The sequence below is a fragment of the Schistocerca gregaria genome, chromosome 2 (genome assembly GCF_023897955.1).
Source record: "Schistocerca gregaria isolate iqSchGreg1 chromosome 2, iqSchGreg1.2, whole genome shotgun sequence".
Classification (NCBI taxonomy): domain Eukaryota; kingdom Metazoa; phylum Arthropoda; class Insecta; order Orthoptera; family Acrididae; genus Schistocerca; species Schistocerca gregaria.
Window position 1 is genome coordinate 300,496,638 of NC_064921.1, and position 17,941 is coordinate 300,514,578.

The 17,941-nt window shown below is 40.9% G+C and overlaps 1 protein-coding gene across 6 annotated transcripts in view; it reads right to left on the reverse strand.

Annotated features, from left to right (window-relative positions):
* LOC126336915 (disks large homolog 5-like) overlaps nucleotides 1–17,941 on the reverse strand; it is a 185,498-nt gene that overhangs the window by 71,797 nt on the left and 95,760 nt on the right. For all 6 annotated transcript variants that reach the window (XM_050001046.1, XM_050001047.1, XM_050001050.1 and 3 more), the window contains exon 20: nucleotides 8,109–8,355. In XM_050001046.1, coding sequence (XP_049857003.1) covers nucleotides 8,109–8,355 — 247 coding nt within the window. The remainder of the gene's footprint in view (nucleotides 1–8,108; nucleotides 8,356–17,941) is intronic.

Genomic DNA, 17,941 nt, shown 5'->3' on the forward strand with positions numbered 1-17,941 from the left:
AACTAATAAAATGAAATAAATATATTTTTATATAAGGTTATAGAAACTTACATTAATTTAACTCATAGTTTATGAACTTACTCCACAGAAGAAAGCTATCAACAACAGCACATAATAAAAAATTTAAAGTACGCTCCAAGTAACTGTCCAAATAGTACATGATAACATATTATCCAAAATGAATGAACTAATTTCATGGTGGATTATTTTATTATGAAGCTCCATAATTGCGACCCAGTCCCAAGTATTCTCATGATGGTCACATTTTATTTTCTGCCTTACAAGTGCTCAATACAGATGATGTTTCCCCTTCAAATCTTCCAGTTGCATGATTATGCTCCAGATAGCTAAATCTTCGATACTGAGATCATTAGAGATTAAGTACAAGCTTGGGTTGGGGAAAAGTGCAAAAGAAAATTGGCAGTGTCCTTTTTCAATGAACCATCCTAGCATCTACTGAAAGTGTAAATCTGAGGAGTCAGATGGGAATCTGAATGTTGGTCCTTTAGTCTGGAAGTCCAGCATTAAATTGAATGAAACATCTAATGAACTCCAAGGATCACAGTATGTTAGTACGCATCCCCTTCATATGTCCAATGCTGCAGTTGGCACTGATAATGAAATTTGTAGGACAACAAATAAAACACTCAGTATCAGTGCAATACCTGTACCATGACTAAAACTGTTTGGTACTTTTATTTAATAAATCATTTTATTTATAATTTTATATTTTATATGATTATATTATTATATTTTAAAGCTGTATCCCTTCACTAGACTAATTTGCTAATTGTTGATAGTTTTATTTTAATTGTGTGAACTTAGCCCAACAGTTGTGTCAGTTCTGTCTCAAAAATTAAGCAGTAGATGAACACAATGGATCAAAGGACTACAATCTACTGGGTGATCAAAAAGTCAGTATAAATTTGAAAACTGAATAAATAATGGAATAATGTAGATATAGAGGTACAAATTGACACATATTCTTGGAATGACATGGGGTTTTATTAGAACAAAAAAAATACAAAAGTTCAAAAATGTCCAACAGATGGCGCTTCATCTGATCAGAATAGCAATAATGAGCATAACAAAGGAAGACAAAGCAAAGATGATGTTCTTTACAGGAAATGTTCAATATGTCCACCATCATCCCTCAACAATATCTGTAGTTGAGGAATAATGTTGTGAATAGCACTGTAAAGCATGTCCGGAGTTATGGTGAGGCATTGGCATCGGATGTTGTCTTTCAGCATCCCTAGAGATGTCGGTTGATCACGATACACTTGATACTTCAGGTAACCCCAGAGCCAATAATCGCACGGACTGAGGTCTGGGAGGCCAAGCATGACGAAAGTGGCAGCTGAGCACACGATCATCACCAAACGACGCGCGCAAGAGATTTTACACGCATCCAGCAATATGGGGCGGAGCGCCATCCTGCATAAAAATCATACGTTCCAGCAGGTGTTTATCAGCCAGGCTGGGGATGATGCAATTCTGTAACATATCGGCGTACCTCTCACCCGTCACGGTAGCAGTTACAAAACCAGAATCACGCATTTCCTCAAAGAAGAAAGCCCCAATAATGGTAGATGTGGTACATCTAATCCATACTGTGACTCTCTTGTCGTGCGATGGAGTTTCCGCGACAGTTCTACGATTTTCGGTAGTCCAAATTCTGCAGTTGTGGGCGTTGACAGACCCTCAGAGTGTGAAATGAGCTTCGTCGGTCCACAACACGTTACTCAACCAATCGTCATCTTCCGCCATCTTTTGAAATGCCCACACCGCAGATGCCCTCCACTTCACTAAATCGCCACGTAACAGTTCATGATTCTGATGGATTTTGTACGGATAGCATCGGAGGGTACGCCTAAGTGTCAACCAAATAGTGGTGTATGGAATGCCGGTGCGACGTGCAACGGCACGAGTGCCGATTTCCCCGTGCATAGACGAACCCGCTACAGTCTCCATTTCTTTCTGAACTGTCTCAGCAGCATTACGCCTTGTCCTCGGTCGGCCACTACGGGGTCTATCGTCTAAACAACCCATGGCTGCGAACTTCGAAATCATTCTCGCCACAGCTGCATTTGTCAACGGGCCTTTACCCGTTCGAATCCCCTTCCTATGAATATAGGATCGCAACACTGGACTAGCACATTCCCCATTCTGATAATACAGCTTCACTAAAAGCGCCTTTTCAGATAACGTCAACATGCTGTGAATGCTGGGGCATCTGATTCTCTCTCTCTCATTACAGCTCCTTTTATACACGATTCTCATGTGCTGTCAGTCACGTTTTGCTGTCCAGCACCATCTGTCGGACATTTTGTGATCTTTGTTTTTTTTTTTTTTTTTTTGTTCTAATAAAACCCAATGTCATTCCAAGCATGTGTGTCAATTTTTACCTCTCTATCTACATTATTCCGTGGTTTATTAAGTTTTCAAATTTATACTGTCTTTTTGATCACCCTGTATATGGACAGAAATGAAAATTTTGTGTAAAAGATAATGTGAAAAATAATGCAATCTCGTTGGTGATTGAATGACACAACACAAAAATCAGCAATTTTCATTAAGTGTTGCAAACTTTCGTAGCATTTTCCGGTGTAAAAATATTTTGCAGATATCGGTGCTAAGCACTGTCAGAACTATCCTTGTGCTTCACTTATAAAGCTTCAAACAGTAGAAGTATATTTTATTTGTTGGCCACTACTCATTCAAATTTGCACGAGACAAAGATTATCTGCAATAGCACCTTCAGTGTAGGCTTTGTGACTTCCGATGCGTGGCACAATTATAACTGATTTAAAATTGTTACTGATGTCCACCACTTAATTTGTACACTGAACAAATACAGTTTGTTTTAATAAATGCGTTACATAGATAGTTGCAGGCCAACCAACCTCTCGCTTGACTTTTCCTGTAATTCAAAGATTGCGCATGGAACAACAGCTGGAGTTCAGCATCAAAACAAATGCAGACCTGGTAATGTAGGTAGGATGAAACAGGTTGCAGCAGCACTGTTTGCTGTTTCATGTATCCCTAGGTTGCACACCCCACTTATTCTGCTAGTTTACGGCTGCAGGTAGTTCATTCTAGAAAGACCCTGCATGTTGCTTTTGTTCTTTTCACCTAACTGTTACATCAAGCTTGATTTAAACGGTTGCTTCACAACCTGGGCCATCTGGACACTCTCCTCCACCACCAGTTGTTCTGAAATGCGCAGACGGGAATTATCCTTACAACACATTCTCTGCTCCCAAAATCATCCCAGACTCAGCCTAAGGTAATCTAGTGTTCCCACACCCTCCACCCAACAGTTTTTGTGCCCTCACCATATCGCCTCCTCCTTTCTCACATTTCCTCATCCTCTTTGTGAGCTGCCCTCTGACGATGTACCCAGCCATCATGGAAGGTAACGTGAAAGAGTGAGAATGAAGAACTGGAAGTAGCTGTTTATAAATGATTCAGACAGCAATACAATAAAGGAATTCCAGTCAGCGGCCCAATAATACAGGAAAAACTAAATGCATTTAACAAACAATTTGGCAATAGTAAAGCAAAGCAAGTGAGTGTTGGCTATCAAACTGGAGAAAATGACATGGCATTCGGCAGCTGACAGTCAATAGGGAAAGTTGCTCATCTAAGAGAAGCAGATGAGTTGAAGATACCTTATACAATGCTAATGAAACTAGACTCTCTTACAAGACGTTTCCTTCAAAAACATTAGCTGCAAAGAACGAGAAGGAAGCTTGTGAGTTCAAGCAACAGAAACAGTGCATAACATTAATGGCATGTAGTAATGCAAATGAGAGGCATAAGCACCAATCATGGTGATTGGGAAATACCAACATCCATGCTGTTTATGAAATAATGACATAAATATACTATCAGTGTAATACTGCAAGTGTGGATGGACAGAGAAATAACTGTCTCAGTGGTTCCACGAAGCATTTGTACCAGCAGTGAGGAAAGAGATGAAGAAGAGAAAGTTTCCACTGACTGTTATTCTTATTATTGACAATGCTTCCAGACACCCTTCTGACGTGACTCTTTAAAGTCCGATGGCGTACATAACAAGCACTCTTTCTTCAATCCAATGTGGCAGCCCTAAATCAGCCCACTGACTGAGGAATTTTGGAATCAATTACACATCATTATCAACATGAACTACTTCTCTCCTTGCTGAATGAATGTGAAGACAATTCTACCAAGTCTATGCTGAAGGTGTGAAAAGCAATCAACTTATGTAATTTTTTTTTCCACCGAGCCAACACATGGGATAAAGTGGAGCACACTTCCACAATGAAGAGCTGGACATCCATTGATGCAGAGTTTAATCCAATAATAGTGTTGATAAGAGTTTAATCTATTAGATGAGTTTTGTATTTTGGGCAGAAAAATAAACGAGTATCTATGAAAGAGAGAGGATATGAAAAGCAGACTCACAATAGTCAGAATAACATTTCTGAAAAAAGAGAAATTTGTTAACATTAGTACAATTTTAACATATTACAAAGTCTTTCCTGAAACTATGCGAGTTGATTGAAAAGTAATGCTTCTACCTTCATTAATTGAGTTTTGATGGGAATATTTAATAAATCAAATGCAGAAATAATCCTTAGAATGTGATCTTTAATTACCAATGTTCCATTTTCCACATAAATAGCAGCAAACTGGATACATTTCTACCAACAATGAACAAGTTTTCTGAAGTCATCACGGAAGACATTGACATTCTGTTTCTGCAACCACAGTCTCACAGTTCTCTCAAGATCTTCATCAGAAGCATAATGATATCCCTGCAGATCATCTTTCATTTTGGGGAACAGATGGAAGTCAGACGGTTCTAAATCTGGACTGTATGGAGGATGGTGGTGAGATTCAGTCTCTGAAGTTCTTCTGTGGTGGCATGTGAAGAGTGTGATTGGACATCATCATGTTGCAGGAAAACATTTCCTTTTTTCTTTTGGACCTTTGTTAGCCATTGTTTCAGAGTTTACAGCATTGTGATGTAACACACTGAATTTATTTTTGTTCCACAATCAAGGAAATCAACATGGATAACACCATCTGTGTCCCAGAACACTGTGGCCACGATTTTTCCAGCTGAGGGCTGTGTCTTGAATTTGTTTTTCTGGGGTGAGTCTGTGTGTCAATATTCTATAGACCGACGTTTCGTCTCGAGGTCGTAATGGTGTACCCACATTTCGTCTCCTGTCCAACTGAATGGAGAAAGGCGTTGCCTTCATTCTTGTAACGCAAGAGGAGATCCTGGCAAATTTAAAGTCTGCACGTTTTCATTTCAGGAGTTAGCATCTGGGATACCCTTCGTGCACAGATTTTCCGATAGCCTAGGGAAGCAATATTGTAACCTACATGTTCTTGTCAAATGCCAATTGTGCTTGAAATTTCTCTCAGAGTGATATGACAATCATCCTGAATCAATCTGTCAACATTTTGCTTGTGAAACTCAAGGGTTTCTGTCACAGTATGTCCAACTCCTTGTTTGTGACACAAGTCAGATGTTCCCGCCTCAACATCTTTAAACATATTGTCCAACGACAAACAGTTCTCACATCAAAACAATCACCCTAAACTGCTTTCATTCTCTGGTGAATCTCCTTTGGAGTGACACCTTCTACTGTCAAGAATTCACTGACTGCACATTGCTTAAATCTCATTGACCGACCATCTGCACATGGTTCCATTCTTTACACTGTAACAACACAACCATTCAATGCTAAGGCTTCCCACAAACTGGAGCTGTAGAGAAGAGGCTCCAGAACAAGGCAGTACTTCCCACATACCAATGCTGCCAACTGTTGAAGAGTTACGAAGGTGGAGGCATTACTTTTCAGTCAACCCTCTTATTTGGAGTTTAGCCTTTTATGGAACTGAAAATGGATGATAAACAGTTCAGACAGGAAGAAAATAGAAGCTTTTGAAATGCGCCACAGAAGAATGCTGAAGATTGGATGGGTAGATCAAATGATTAATGAAGAGGTACTGAAAAGAATTGAATAAGAGAGAAAAAACCTCTATATCGTAACTTGAATAAAAGAAGGGGCATGTTGATAGGGCATATTGTGAGGCATCACAAAATAGTCGATTTAGTAATGGAGAAAAGTTTGAGGAGTTAAAACTGTAAAGGGGGGGGGGGGCAAGGTTTGGCTACATTAAGCAGATTCAAGTGGATGTAGGTTGCAACAGTTATGTGGAAATGAAGATGAAGAGGATGAAGATGACTCAGTACCACCCAGGACTAGAGCAACTGGAATTTTGCCAGGAATTTCACTACGTTTCGTTGCGGCCTGTAATGAGAAATAATGTCCTATCCATAATGTCCTATCCACTGTTCTTCCCACCCCACCCACATTGGTATTCCACCACCCATCGAAAGTACACAGTATCCATCCATCCCTTCACAACCCCTGCTCCAAACCCCTTTCCTCATGGCTCATATCCCTGTAATAAACCTAGATGAAAGACCTGTCCCATCCTCCCACCACCACCTACTCCAGTCCAACCACAAACATTACCTGTCTCATCAAAAGCAGGGCTACCTGTGAAACTGGTCATGTGATATACAAGCTATGCTGCAACCACTGTGCTGTAATCTATGTGGGCATGACAACCAACAAGCTATCTGTACACATGAATGGCCTCCGACAAATGGTGACCAAGAAACAGCAGAACCACCCCATTGCTGAGCAACGCCACCCAACACGACGTTCATCATTTCAATGACTGCTTCACACCATGGGCATCTCGACCCATCACACCAACATGCACATGTAGGAACTCCCTCTGCAATATATCCTACGTTCCCATAACCCTCCTGGTCTCAATCTCCATTAGTCAATGTCCTTACCAATCTAACCACTTCCTTGTTCCCATTCCAATACTATGCAGCCCTCCAATTCACCATCACACCTTCAGTTGTTTTACTTTCCTCCTTTTCCACTAACCTTGCCCCTCGCTACATCTAACTTCCCGACTGCACCTAACTGCTCTACCCTCTCCCCACCTCATCCCTGTACACTGCCACAATCAGCACTTCATCATTCCTCAGCCATACCCTAGTATTCCTCCCCATCGCTGTCTCAACCTCATCCTTACCCCCACCACCCGGCTGCATCTCTCATCATGTGCTGCTGCTCACAGTCTGGCTTCAGCTGCCAGATACTGTGGTCTATGTGAACGAGTGGCGTTTACATATGTGTGTGGTGTGTGTGTGTGTGTGTGTGTGTGTGTGTGTGTGTGTGTGTGTGTGTTATCATCTCAAATGACAACTAGATTGCAAGAGAGACAGATCATCACATGTGCAAACATCACACAAATACGTATATAAATATTTGTGCTTGATAGTAGGACTAAATTGTTGGACACCTTTGCTCTAAACATGAAAAAATAGGGAATTTATTTGCTGTTTTATGATTTAGATCATGAATGACACAACTGCATGCTTTCCAAAAACATGAATTATGATAAACAAAATCAAGTCAAACATTACTACTTCCAAGACAGTTTTCCAGTTCCAATTACTTTATTGGATAAACATAATAGTAAATGCAGATAACCTTTACTGGATAATGCCTACTACGCACATATATCATAAATAAACTATGAAAATTAAAGGGGGGACCCTATACATAACTTTTATTGCTTAAAAAGTTATTTCCCACATTTTACACCATTTTTTGAAGTCTCTTGAAAAGTGTAAAAGCAAGGTTTCATTGTAAATGTAATGTCAATAAATATAATTTAACTGATAGGTTTGTTTTCATTTTCAATATAACACTGAAAAAATGAAATAAGACAAAAATGAAGAACATATAATGCTTGAAAAAAATAAGCTGGCACAAAATAACACTGAAATTGGCAATAAATAAAATAATTGTTTTCCATTCTTATTTATGTGTCACAATCATGTCAAAGTAAAACAGCAAATAGCTGGTAGCCGATAACTGACATAAATCACAGATGTCAGATAGAAAACCAGAGATGGAGACATGCCACTAAACTGTACTGCTGCTTGAGATAAGCTTATGCGGTGTGACTATACCCAAGAAACATAAAACATGAGGAAATGTTATGATTACCTGGTGGTAGCATTCTGACGTGTGAGAGATGAAACAGCTTGGGCAATTTTGCTTCTGGTTAGGGTCCCATGACCTGATGGTGTCGTACCACTACGGAGATTACAGATTGCAGATGGTGGCAATTCCCCCAACTGCAATGGTGTAGGCTTACGGGTTGTGTCAGGAGAATTGCATGGTGTAGGCGAGCCAGAATGGGATGGACTCTCATCACTACTAGAACTTACCGATCCCTCTAGCTCGTGGTACTCTGTAAACACACAAAAGTAATTATTTTTATCATGTATGGGAGAGTTCTCCAATTGAAACAAGTAATCTGCTTCCTTTGAACTTTCCCTCTTCTTTATTTTACTGCTCATTATTATTGCCAAAGCTAGATAAACTTTTAAATTTTGGTAACTTCATGATAAATTCTATAACGTTCTCAAGTATGCAGATTTCATAGTCATAGGGATTACCATCCAGTAGAAATCATATAGGGAAGAGCATTATACATACCTGCTGCCCTCAAGCCTATGCTTCGGACCACAACACCTGCCACTTCTCCTACGTATCAGCCATGCCATCCCACACCTTTGCTAGAATCATAGCCGCTCACCATACATCAGCTGTTCTGGAAAGTCCTGCTACACTATACCTATGGCCTTTGACAGGATCACAGCTGCTGCTGTCCGACAACCAATCCAGAAGAAACACCAACTCATTGCCACTAACAACGAGACTGGGCTTCATCATAGTGGCCTTTGCTAATCATTATTACAGGACATTTCGGTTGTACTCGTGTGAACCTTCATCCTTTAAGCTGTACTAGAGAGTTAGTTCATGGTCAATAAACACACTGTTGTTACTTCAAAGTGTGCATCTCAATCTCTCACTCAGCACATCATTCAGCCAAGCGCTAATATTGGTGATTAAAGTAATTGGTTTCATGATATAGTGCTCTTCCTGTGTTTGCCAATACTTCAGCTGATGATGATGATAATGGTTACATGATATGTGTAATACTTTTTAGTGCAGTGCTCGCGCAAGAATCACCCACCCCAGCCCCTGTTCATGGTTCCCTGGCTGCAGCACCAGCTCTTGGTCTTGTCCATCACCCAGCTGCCTTCCCTTTGCTACACCAAGGCCAACACCAAGCCATGTCACACCTTACCCATACAATGCAGTCATGGCCAGCCTTCTTCCCATTGATGGCTCTCATGTACTGGACATGGACTATTCTATTCTTGGATTCTGTGTCTATGTTCATTTGTTTGCTTGTCTCACTTCTGATAGGCACTCCGTAGCAATTCGTGTTCATATTTCACACCAGATGCATGCAACTTCTTGGCAATGTTCTCTCTTCTGTGTAGTCTGGTGGTCCATTCATAACTTGACCCTATGTGCATTCTCTTCCCTTTTTTGTCAATCTGTGTATTTCTCGTGTCTCTGGGTATATTCAAGTTCTAATTCATTTGTAGTGTATTTTTCCCTCTACAGAGCTCATGTTGCTTCCAGCCCTTCACTGCAGGGTTTGGGTAACTCAGGACCTCCTGCAGTCCACCATTCAATACACTTAAAGTTCTCCAGCTCTTTTCCACAACATTCACACAGGTATCTAGTTTTTGTGTATGGCAAGCTGGGCCACCTACCGTTAAGTTAGTTACAATGTTGTCATACAGTGCCACTCTGTTCTTGTTCACAGAGCTCAATGTCAGATGCCGCTCTGGTACCAGCACAGCCCTCTCAGGTAACACCACGAAACGGCTATCTTTTTGTTGCACTACTGTCGCAGTCAGCCCTCTTATCCTTGCCTGCCCTGTCACAGCAGGTGCCCCTGTACTCGCCAACCTTGTTACACTGGTGCCCGTACACTCACCAGCCATCCAGTCATCACCACCACTATCATACTCTGCCCTCACAAATCTGTCCCCGTCTTTCATCGTCACTGTTATTGTGGTCACCTTTGCAGCCAACCAAGCAGCCTTTCCTGCTGTCATTGCTGGCTCTGTCACGGTGGGCCTTCCCATTGCTATTCCCGGGAGTAGCAGCCTCCGTACCTGCCTCCAACATGGCCATCTTTGCTTTCACACAGGCACCCCGCTGGCATCTCCAATCCCATTTTGTGTTATTCCAGGCTTGTGTTGTGCCTCTGTGGACACTTCACTTCCATCCCAACCTCCACCCAAGCCTTCCCTGCCACTGACTTATGATAGCCTGTTACCACTTCCCTACATGGCCATGGCATGCTTCTTGTGTCAGGATCAAATTTTATGTACAGTGACTGGTTCTGTTGCTAGTTCTGGTGGCTGTCTGGTGGCTCTTTCCCTGGAAGCTGCATTTCTCTGAGATAGTTACACCACCTCCCTCGAGGGGAGAGGGATGTAGTATTTGCAGCACTGGAGCACTGCACATTGGGCTACCTCACTCATGGATACGCTTTGAGAGCCAGCTATGACACCTCCCTTACCTCAGGAGGTTGGTTGTCAACAGAAGAGTCGCTGTGCTGTTTACAACCAAGCCTCCTGCAGCCACCACAGTGTCCTGGTGCACAAGCCACACCAATACATGGCATGCAAATCATGGTAAACAGGGCTGCAGTCACAGGTGCCTATTCATATCCACGTGCTCCTATGTCCACATGACACTGCACCAGTGTTCCACTACTGATGAGTACTTAGGTCACCATTCAACATCTCAACATCAGTTCAGCTTCAGGCTCCAGACCAAGTACCAATCGTCCTTGAGACTACACTTTGGATCACAACATATGCCACTGCTGCCAACCCGCGGCTTCCCTAGAATCACAGCAACTAAACCTATGTCAGATCCTTGGCAAGGTCCCACTACATTGGATTTGTGTCCTTTGCCAATGTCAAAGTCACTCCCATCTGACAGCCACTCCAGATGGCCCACTTCTTTAGTACACCACCACTACTGATGATAGTGGGCTTCATCACTGACCTTCATTACACATCACTACATAAGGACATTTTACTGTCCTCATGTGAGGACCTTCATCCTCTAAGCTGTACTGAGTTAGTTCATGGTCAATAAATAAACAGTTGTTACTTCAACACATGCAGGTCTATCACATAGTTGGCACACCACTCAGCCAAGGGTTACTATAACTGGTATATAATGTAATGCTTCAATGACAACACTGTTGAACAGATTATAATACAGGGTGTTTAAAAAAAGGATCATATTTCAAAACTACATATTTATTGATAAAAACATACTACAAAAATGCGACAGATTGCAAGATACTCACAAAGTCTTAAAGCTTTAGCTTCGGTATTACAAGTGTTCAGTGTGTCCACCAGCAGCAGCACAAACAACATCTAGACAACAGCTAAATTCATCAAACTTTATGTTATGGTGACTGATATTCTGTTCTTCACTTCTTCTATGTCACGAGATAAATGGAACATGAACACACTTTCCTTCACATATCCCCACAAGAAAGCATTGCACGAGATCTTGTCTGGCTATCTTGGAGGTCAAGAATGCAGGGCAGCTTGTCACAATCCCATGCACCCTATCCAGTAGTGAGGCGGAGTGTCACTAAGAAAATGATGTATGTTGTTGTGCGAGTGTGGTGGAGCTCCAATTTGTTAGAAATGAAGTCATCAGAGTGCTCATGAAGTTGTGGAAAATGTCAATTCTGCAGCATATGAAGAGAGCCCATTCCACTCACTGTGTTTTCCTTGAAAAAGGAGGGCCCGTACACCTTCTTGCGAAAAATAGCACAAAAAAATGTTCACTTTAGGCACATTTTATGTCGGTTTACTTTAACTTCAACATGAAACGTTGCTGCTTCACTGAAAATTGACCATGTTGAAAATGTATTACCTTCTCTGCTTCCTTTTGTCACCAACCTGCAGACCTGGCACTAATTGCAGTCGGTATTGTTTATAGACCAAATGACTTGACAATCACCAGAGAGAGGTGTAAGGCATTGCCAGTTTTGTGCTTGCACAGGGTGTAGAATTTCATAGATTCCACTCAAACATCTACCGAATTCTTTCCACATTGTCATCAGAAGTGCGAGGTTGACATGGACTTTGGCACAAGCATCATGTCTCTTAAAACTGGCGATACTGACAATGAATGTTTTCGAAAGCAGGGGGATCAATGCCATAATGCCAACGAAAATGACGCTGGACCCAAATCACTGACTCACTCTTTGCAAACTGCAGCACACTAAATGTGTTCTGTTGAATGTATGCCATCTTACTTCTGACTGACTGCAAGCTGAGAAGATGCACTGAGTGACATGTAACGACAATTTTCTGAACCCCATGGCTATGCCCATTGAAACAACAAACGTTTCCTTGCTGACATGTTCCATTCTTCATCATTATTACCACCCAAGATCAGGTCATTCTTTTTGAAACACCCTATATGAAGTAAACAACATTTTCTCTCTCTCTCTCTCTCTCTCTCTCTCTCTCTCTCTCACACACACACACACACACACACACACACACACACACACACACACACACACAAAAAAAAAAGGTAAGACAAACCCTAGGTTTAAGATCAATGGTTCTCTCGACCACTAAAGGAATGAGAAGTGTTGTAGCCTAATAAGCTAATCAGGAATTAAGAAAGTAAGCAACAAACCCAAATCAAGGAACATAAAACAAGAAAATTTAGGAACCGACAATGGGATTTTAGCATCTATTACTTCTGTCTTGAACTGTCATTGAAATCTGTCTTCCAGTTCTAGAACCAAGTTTTACAAAAGTAATTCACGTCAGTAAGTAAACACAAAGTACTTCTTCGAGTTCTAGTCTTGCCATAGTCACAGGAGGTGTGTGTGTGTGTGTGTGTGTGTGTGTGTGTGTGTGTGTGTGTGTGTGTGTGTGTATGCATGTGCAGTTTTACTTGAATAAAGAGCAGGAGTTCAAAACCTAGCGTGAATTCTGTTTCCTGTTATATGTTCCTGTGCTCCATGCGTCAGTCCACTACAGGTGAGCGGTTCCCCTTCCCTTATTTTACGTGTTCTTCCACTTCTTCACTAGAGAAAGTTTACCATTTTAGGTAAATAAAACAAACAAGGGTATTGGACGATCTTTGTAATGATTCCAAAAGAATGTGGAGAAAAAACTTAGCACAGCATGTGCCTTTGAAATGGAGATGATTGATAATGATACTCCAGCATTTACAAAACAAAAATAAAAAGCTCCCAAGCCAAACAAACCACAAGTATACAGTGATAATACTAACTACTCATAGTACACAATAATAATACTAATTGCTCATGTTGCTCTCACGTGCAACAGTGCTGCCTCTGGCCCCTATGGACACAGAAAATGCAATACAGATACAACTGTTTCAATGTGGAACAGAGCTTGAAATTAGTAAGAGACTGCACTTCATGTAATTTTGCGAAATCCTTGTTGGACATGAGATAAATAAAACCAAGAGTGCAGGAATTAAAGTTACAAACAAACTTGCATCCCTCTTCAGAGTGAACCCCCCCCCCCCCCCCCCTTTCCACACCCACACCCCATCTACACACACACACACACACACACACACACACACACACACACACACACACACACATACATGCAGTAATCATTAAATGGCTACACGTTGCATGCAACATAATTAGAAATTTGTCCTGCATGAATAACTTCATGCAACAGAAAGGCAAACAATGTCTATGCACTTTTAGAGAAGCTCTCTTTAATGGTTTATGATTTCAGACATTACACAGATGTCATCACCTTCACACAATGTATGGTCTTATCTAATTTTGCTTCAACAATCATCTCTTTTTCAGCAGCAAAGTGCCCATCCTAAATAAATCATTAAAAAAACTATTGATAAAATTTGAAGCACAAAACTTATCATGTTATCACAGTAAAATTACGAGCTAGAACCACTAAACTGTTTTATTAATGTTTTTTCTCTTTGGAGAATGGTTCTATGATGAAAAGTGAATAAGACCTTCTGGCACTTGAGAGGAGTGCCTCTTACATCAGATATAGCTCCTTGATGCACAGCTGAGCAGTGCGCAGCAACATTTCCATCAAATACTCCTTACTTCTCAGGCAGAGCACGAAACACTGAACACCCAGTACGCCAATATGCTATATCACAATGGGAGTTTATTTAGGGCACGGAAGAAAAAGTGTCACTTTATGGTTATGCCTACAATGAAACCTATTTGTTTGAAAAACACACTTGCACGTTCTAATGTAATGCATATGTTATCTTTACTCAGCCAAGGTTAATTCCTATACCAAATATAAACTAACAGCTTAATTGCTTCCAATAGTATTATATAAGCAACATATTCAGACCTCTATCTATTATTGTAACAACTACAAAAACAATATTTTGGAAAAAATGATGTTTTGGACATAAAATCAGTCACATTTGTATCTGCTTGTGTGATTGCACTGAAAAATATAAAAATTAAAGGTAAAAAAGAAAAGAAAAATAATACAGATGAATTACATGACAAGGGGGAGATGTAGATGTCCCTGGTGTCTGCTATAATTTAAATGATGAGAAAACATTTAAGAAAACTGTAGAAGACATGAAGACAAAAACATGTCACTTTGTTAAGATTCATTTCTTCTTTAGTGCAAAGCGTACCTAGCGTAGTACATCTGCTTCATAAAACAACTCTCCCAGTTCTTTGCCATTTTATATATACTTATTTTAAATATTTGATGCTATAATCTGACAACTAATTTCAATAGTGTGTTTTAATTTTTGCTGCTTCGGTCTTTTCCTGCTCAAACAAGATGGAATTCCTCTCTCGACCTTTGAGGGACCTGACATCACCTCCCCCACTTTTCCAACCTAATCAAACTTTTTTTTTCTGTCTGCTGTGAAGAAAGAACCAGTAGTTCCCTGAAGTGGAGTTACTGTCTTCATCATGGGGTATCATATAAGCATATAAGCAGTACTGGGAGCACTGCCTGAAAGTAAGTTCTGACAAGTCCATTATCTCTCTGTGGTTTTAATCAATTTGAATAAAATATTTCTTTTTTATAGAATCTGCCATTTCTCCCATACATCACGTGCATCACTTTTTGTGTTCAAATGTATCTCAACTTTCAAAGAGGCAGCATGTATGATTGTATGTTGTGCAGACTGAGGTGCGGCATCATTGCGGAGCGCCCCATTTGGACAGCTTCTCACAATGCTTCTCGACAGCCTGCCGCAGAGATTTCTGATCTGCCATTTTGTTCATCATAATTCAGACTAGTGTTACATCAGAAGCATCTAAACCATCCTAAACACTGTCATGCTGTTGATGATGATGCCATGTTGTCGTGCACTTCCACCGACTCAGTATGGATTGTCACCACATTGTCCCCCTTCACATGCAGAAAATGAACTTCAGTATGATACTCCTCTTTATTAATGGCCTCACCATTTTGTTTTAGCTCCTCTAGCAGCTTGCTATGGTACTGTGCACAGTGATTTCAATTGTACCATGAAACCAGACATGTGCCTACAAACAAACAAAAAATTATTTATGAAATCACATTTTTTTGATGTGATACAACTTTACAAATACCCCTCTACACGGTCAATCATGTGAGCAATGCATGCCACTTGCCAACAAAGCACTGACCACGTAAGTGGTGGAGATTTTCTTGTGTATCGAATGTTTACATTGGATGAAACAAGCCTTTGACATGCCTGACATTGTCTGTAACTGGCAAATGATATACAAGTCTCCTGATCATCATGTGTAACCATTTAGTCACCTAAGGCACCCAGCAGGTGACCTGCACCTTCATCAAGATAGTGCAGTGCTTCCATCACTCCTGAATTGTTCCACAATTGTTTGAGGGACCGTCCACCAACATGGCATTGCTTGTGTTACTCCTCAGATTATGAGACCTCCGACCTAGTGAGCACATCTGGGATGTCAACAAGTGAGTACTGCATATCTCACGACCAGCTCCAATTAATCTCCACAAGTTGTGGACCGTGGTTGAAGGGCTGTGGAACTGAATGTATGCTCAATACTTTTAGTGTCACGTGGAGTTGGCAGCACAGCAAATCACTGCCATAGTCAACATAAAATGGAGTGCTACTTACTACAATGTTTGTGTGTTCAAATTACCTGCACATGAATGTATGGACAACATGAATAAACATTTTGTATCTTCCTTTACAGAAAGAAAACACAACAGGTTGTTTCCAGCTGCTGATGACTTCACAATACAAACAGTTTTCCTTACAGTAGTATGTCTCAATACTGCAAATTGAACAGAACAGTACTGATTTTAAGGTAATATGATACCATCTTGAAGCGCCTGCTAGACGTGCATGGCGTAACTGACTGCTACAAAATATATTTCCGGAGCGTATTCAAAACCTTAAAATAAACATACATGGCTTCATACAAAGCAATCGTGTATCAATTCTGCTACAACAAGGAAAGTGAGTTTTTTCTCCAAACTGGCACACCTTGAGCTCACTTTCCATGGATTAGTTGCCTTGATAGAAGATTGCAGAACAGAAGTTAATGAACATTTATTTTAAGTCACATTTAGCTTAAGGTTACAAATAATTCAATGAAATACTTTTTGTGGAAGTCTGTTACACCATGCATTTTTTGCAGGCACCTGAATATGACATCAAATGATCCTAAAATAGATGGTGTTACTTTTTCAACACAACAGAAAAGTTTATATGAGGGTTGTAACTTCAATAGTGGCAACAAATTATTCACAACCGATACAAAAGAGTTACATATTTGCACCTGTACTGTTCTTCAAAATAGTCATCAGCACTGTGTAGAACTCATTGCCAGCAATGCGAAAGGCCTAGTATACCAACAGCAGAGCCTGTTCTGTTGATGGTGCAAATGGAGTGGTCTATTGCCTGTAAAATCTCTGGAACAGCTCTGAAGTGGTTGTGAATAAATAGTTGCCACTATTTAAGTTCCAATCCTTGTATCTATAAAGAAAATTTAATATAGCGTGAGGAAAAAGAAAATGATTAAAGTTATTTTTTGACTCTGACTCTCTGTATCTTGCAGAAATTATAACTGGATCCAGGTTAATGAACACAGAGTAAAACAAAACCATACTAATCTACTTCAGAAAATCACAGGAGGACAAAAATACTGTTGGGTTAAAGGACACCATTCAAAAGCACTGAGTCCTCAGTAGGCACACGTAAAAGGAAGGAAACATGCTAGCTTTCAGAGTAATATTTTTTTTTTTTTTTTACACTAGAGCAAAACAAACACACACACACACACACACACACACACACACACACACACACACACACACACACACACACACACACACACCATGGTGCTAGTAGGACTAACAGTGCCAATTCTGCACTTCAGTAGGCGAACAGGTTGTTGTGAGGGTTGTGTCAGGTGGGGTCAAGCACAGGAAGAGGGAGGCAGAGAGAGGGATTGCAGGCGGTGGCTAACAGTTCAGAGTGAGGAAGTCAGTGGGAAGGAGAGGCAGCAGGTACATTGAGGGGGGGGGGGGGGGGGGGGGGGGAATTTGTGATGCAAAGTTGTCAGAGGCAGAGGGGCACAGCACATGCAGAAGGAGACATGAGGACAAGAATAGGGATGCAGTGGCTGGATAGAGGAAGGGAAAACTGTTGGGTGGAGGGTGTGGGGGACAGTGGGTTACTGGAGATTGAGACCAGGTTAATTATGAAAGAGAAGGACACGTCGCAAAGATATCACTCATCTGCATAGTTCAGAGAAGCTGATGGTCCACGGAAGGATCCAGATGGCCCGGGTTGTTAAGCAGCCATTAAAATTGAGTTTGTTGCACTCAGCTGCATGTTGTGCCACCAGGTGGTCAGTTTTGTTATTGGGAACAGTTTGGGGG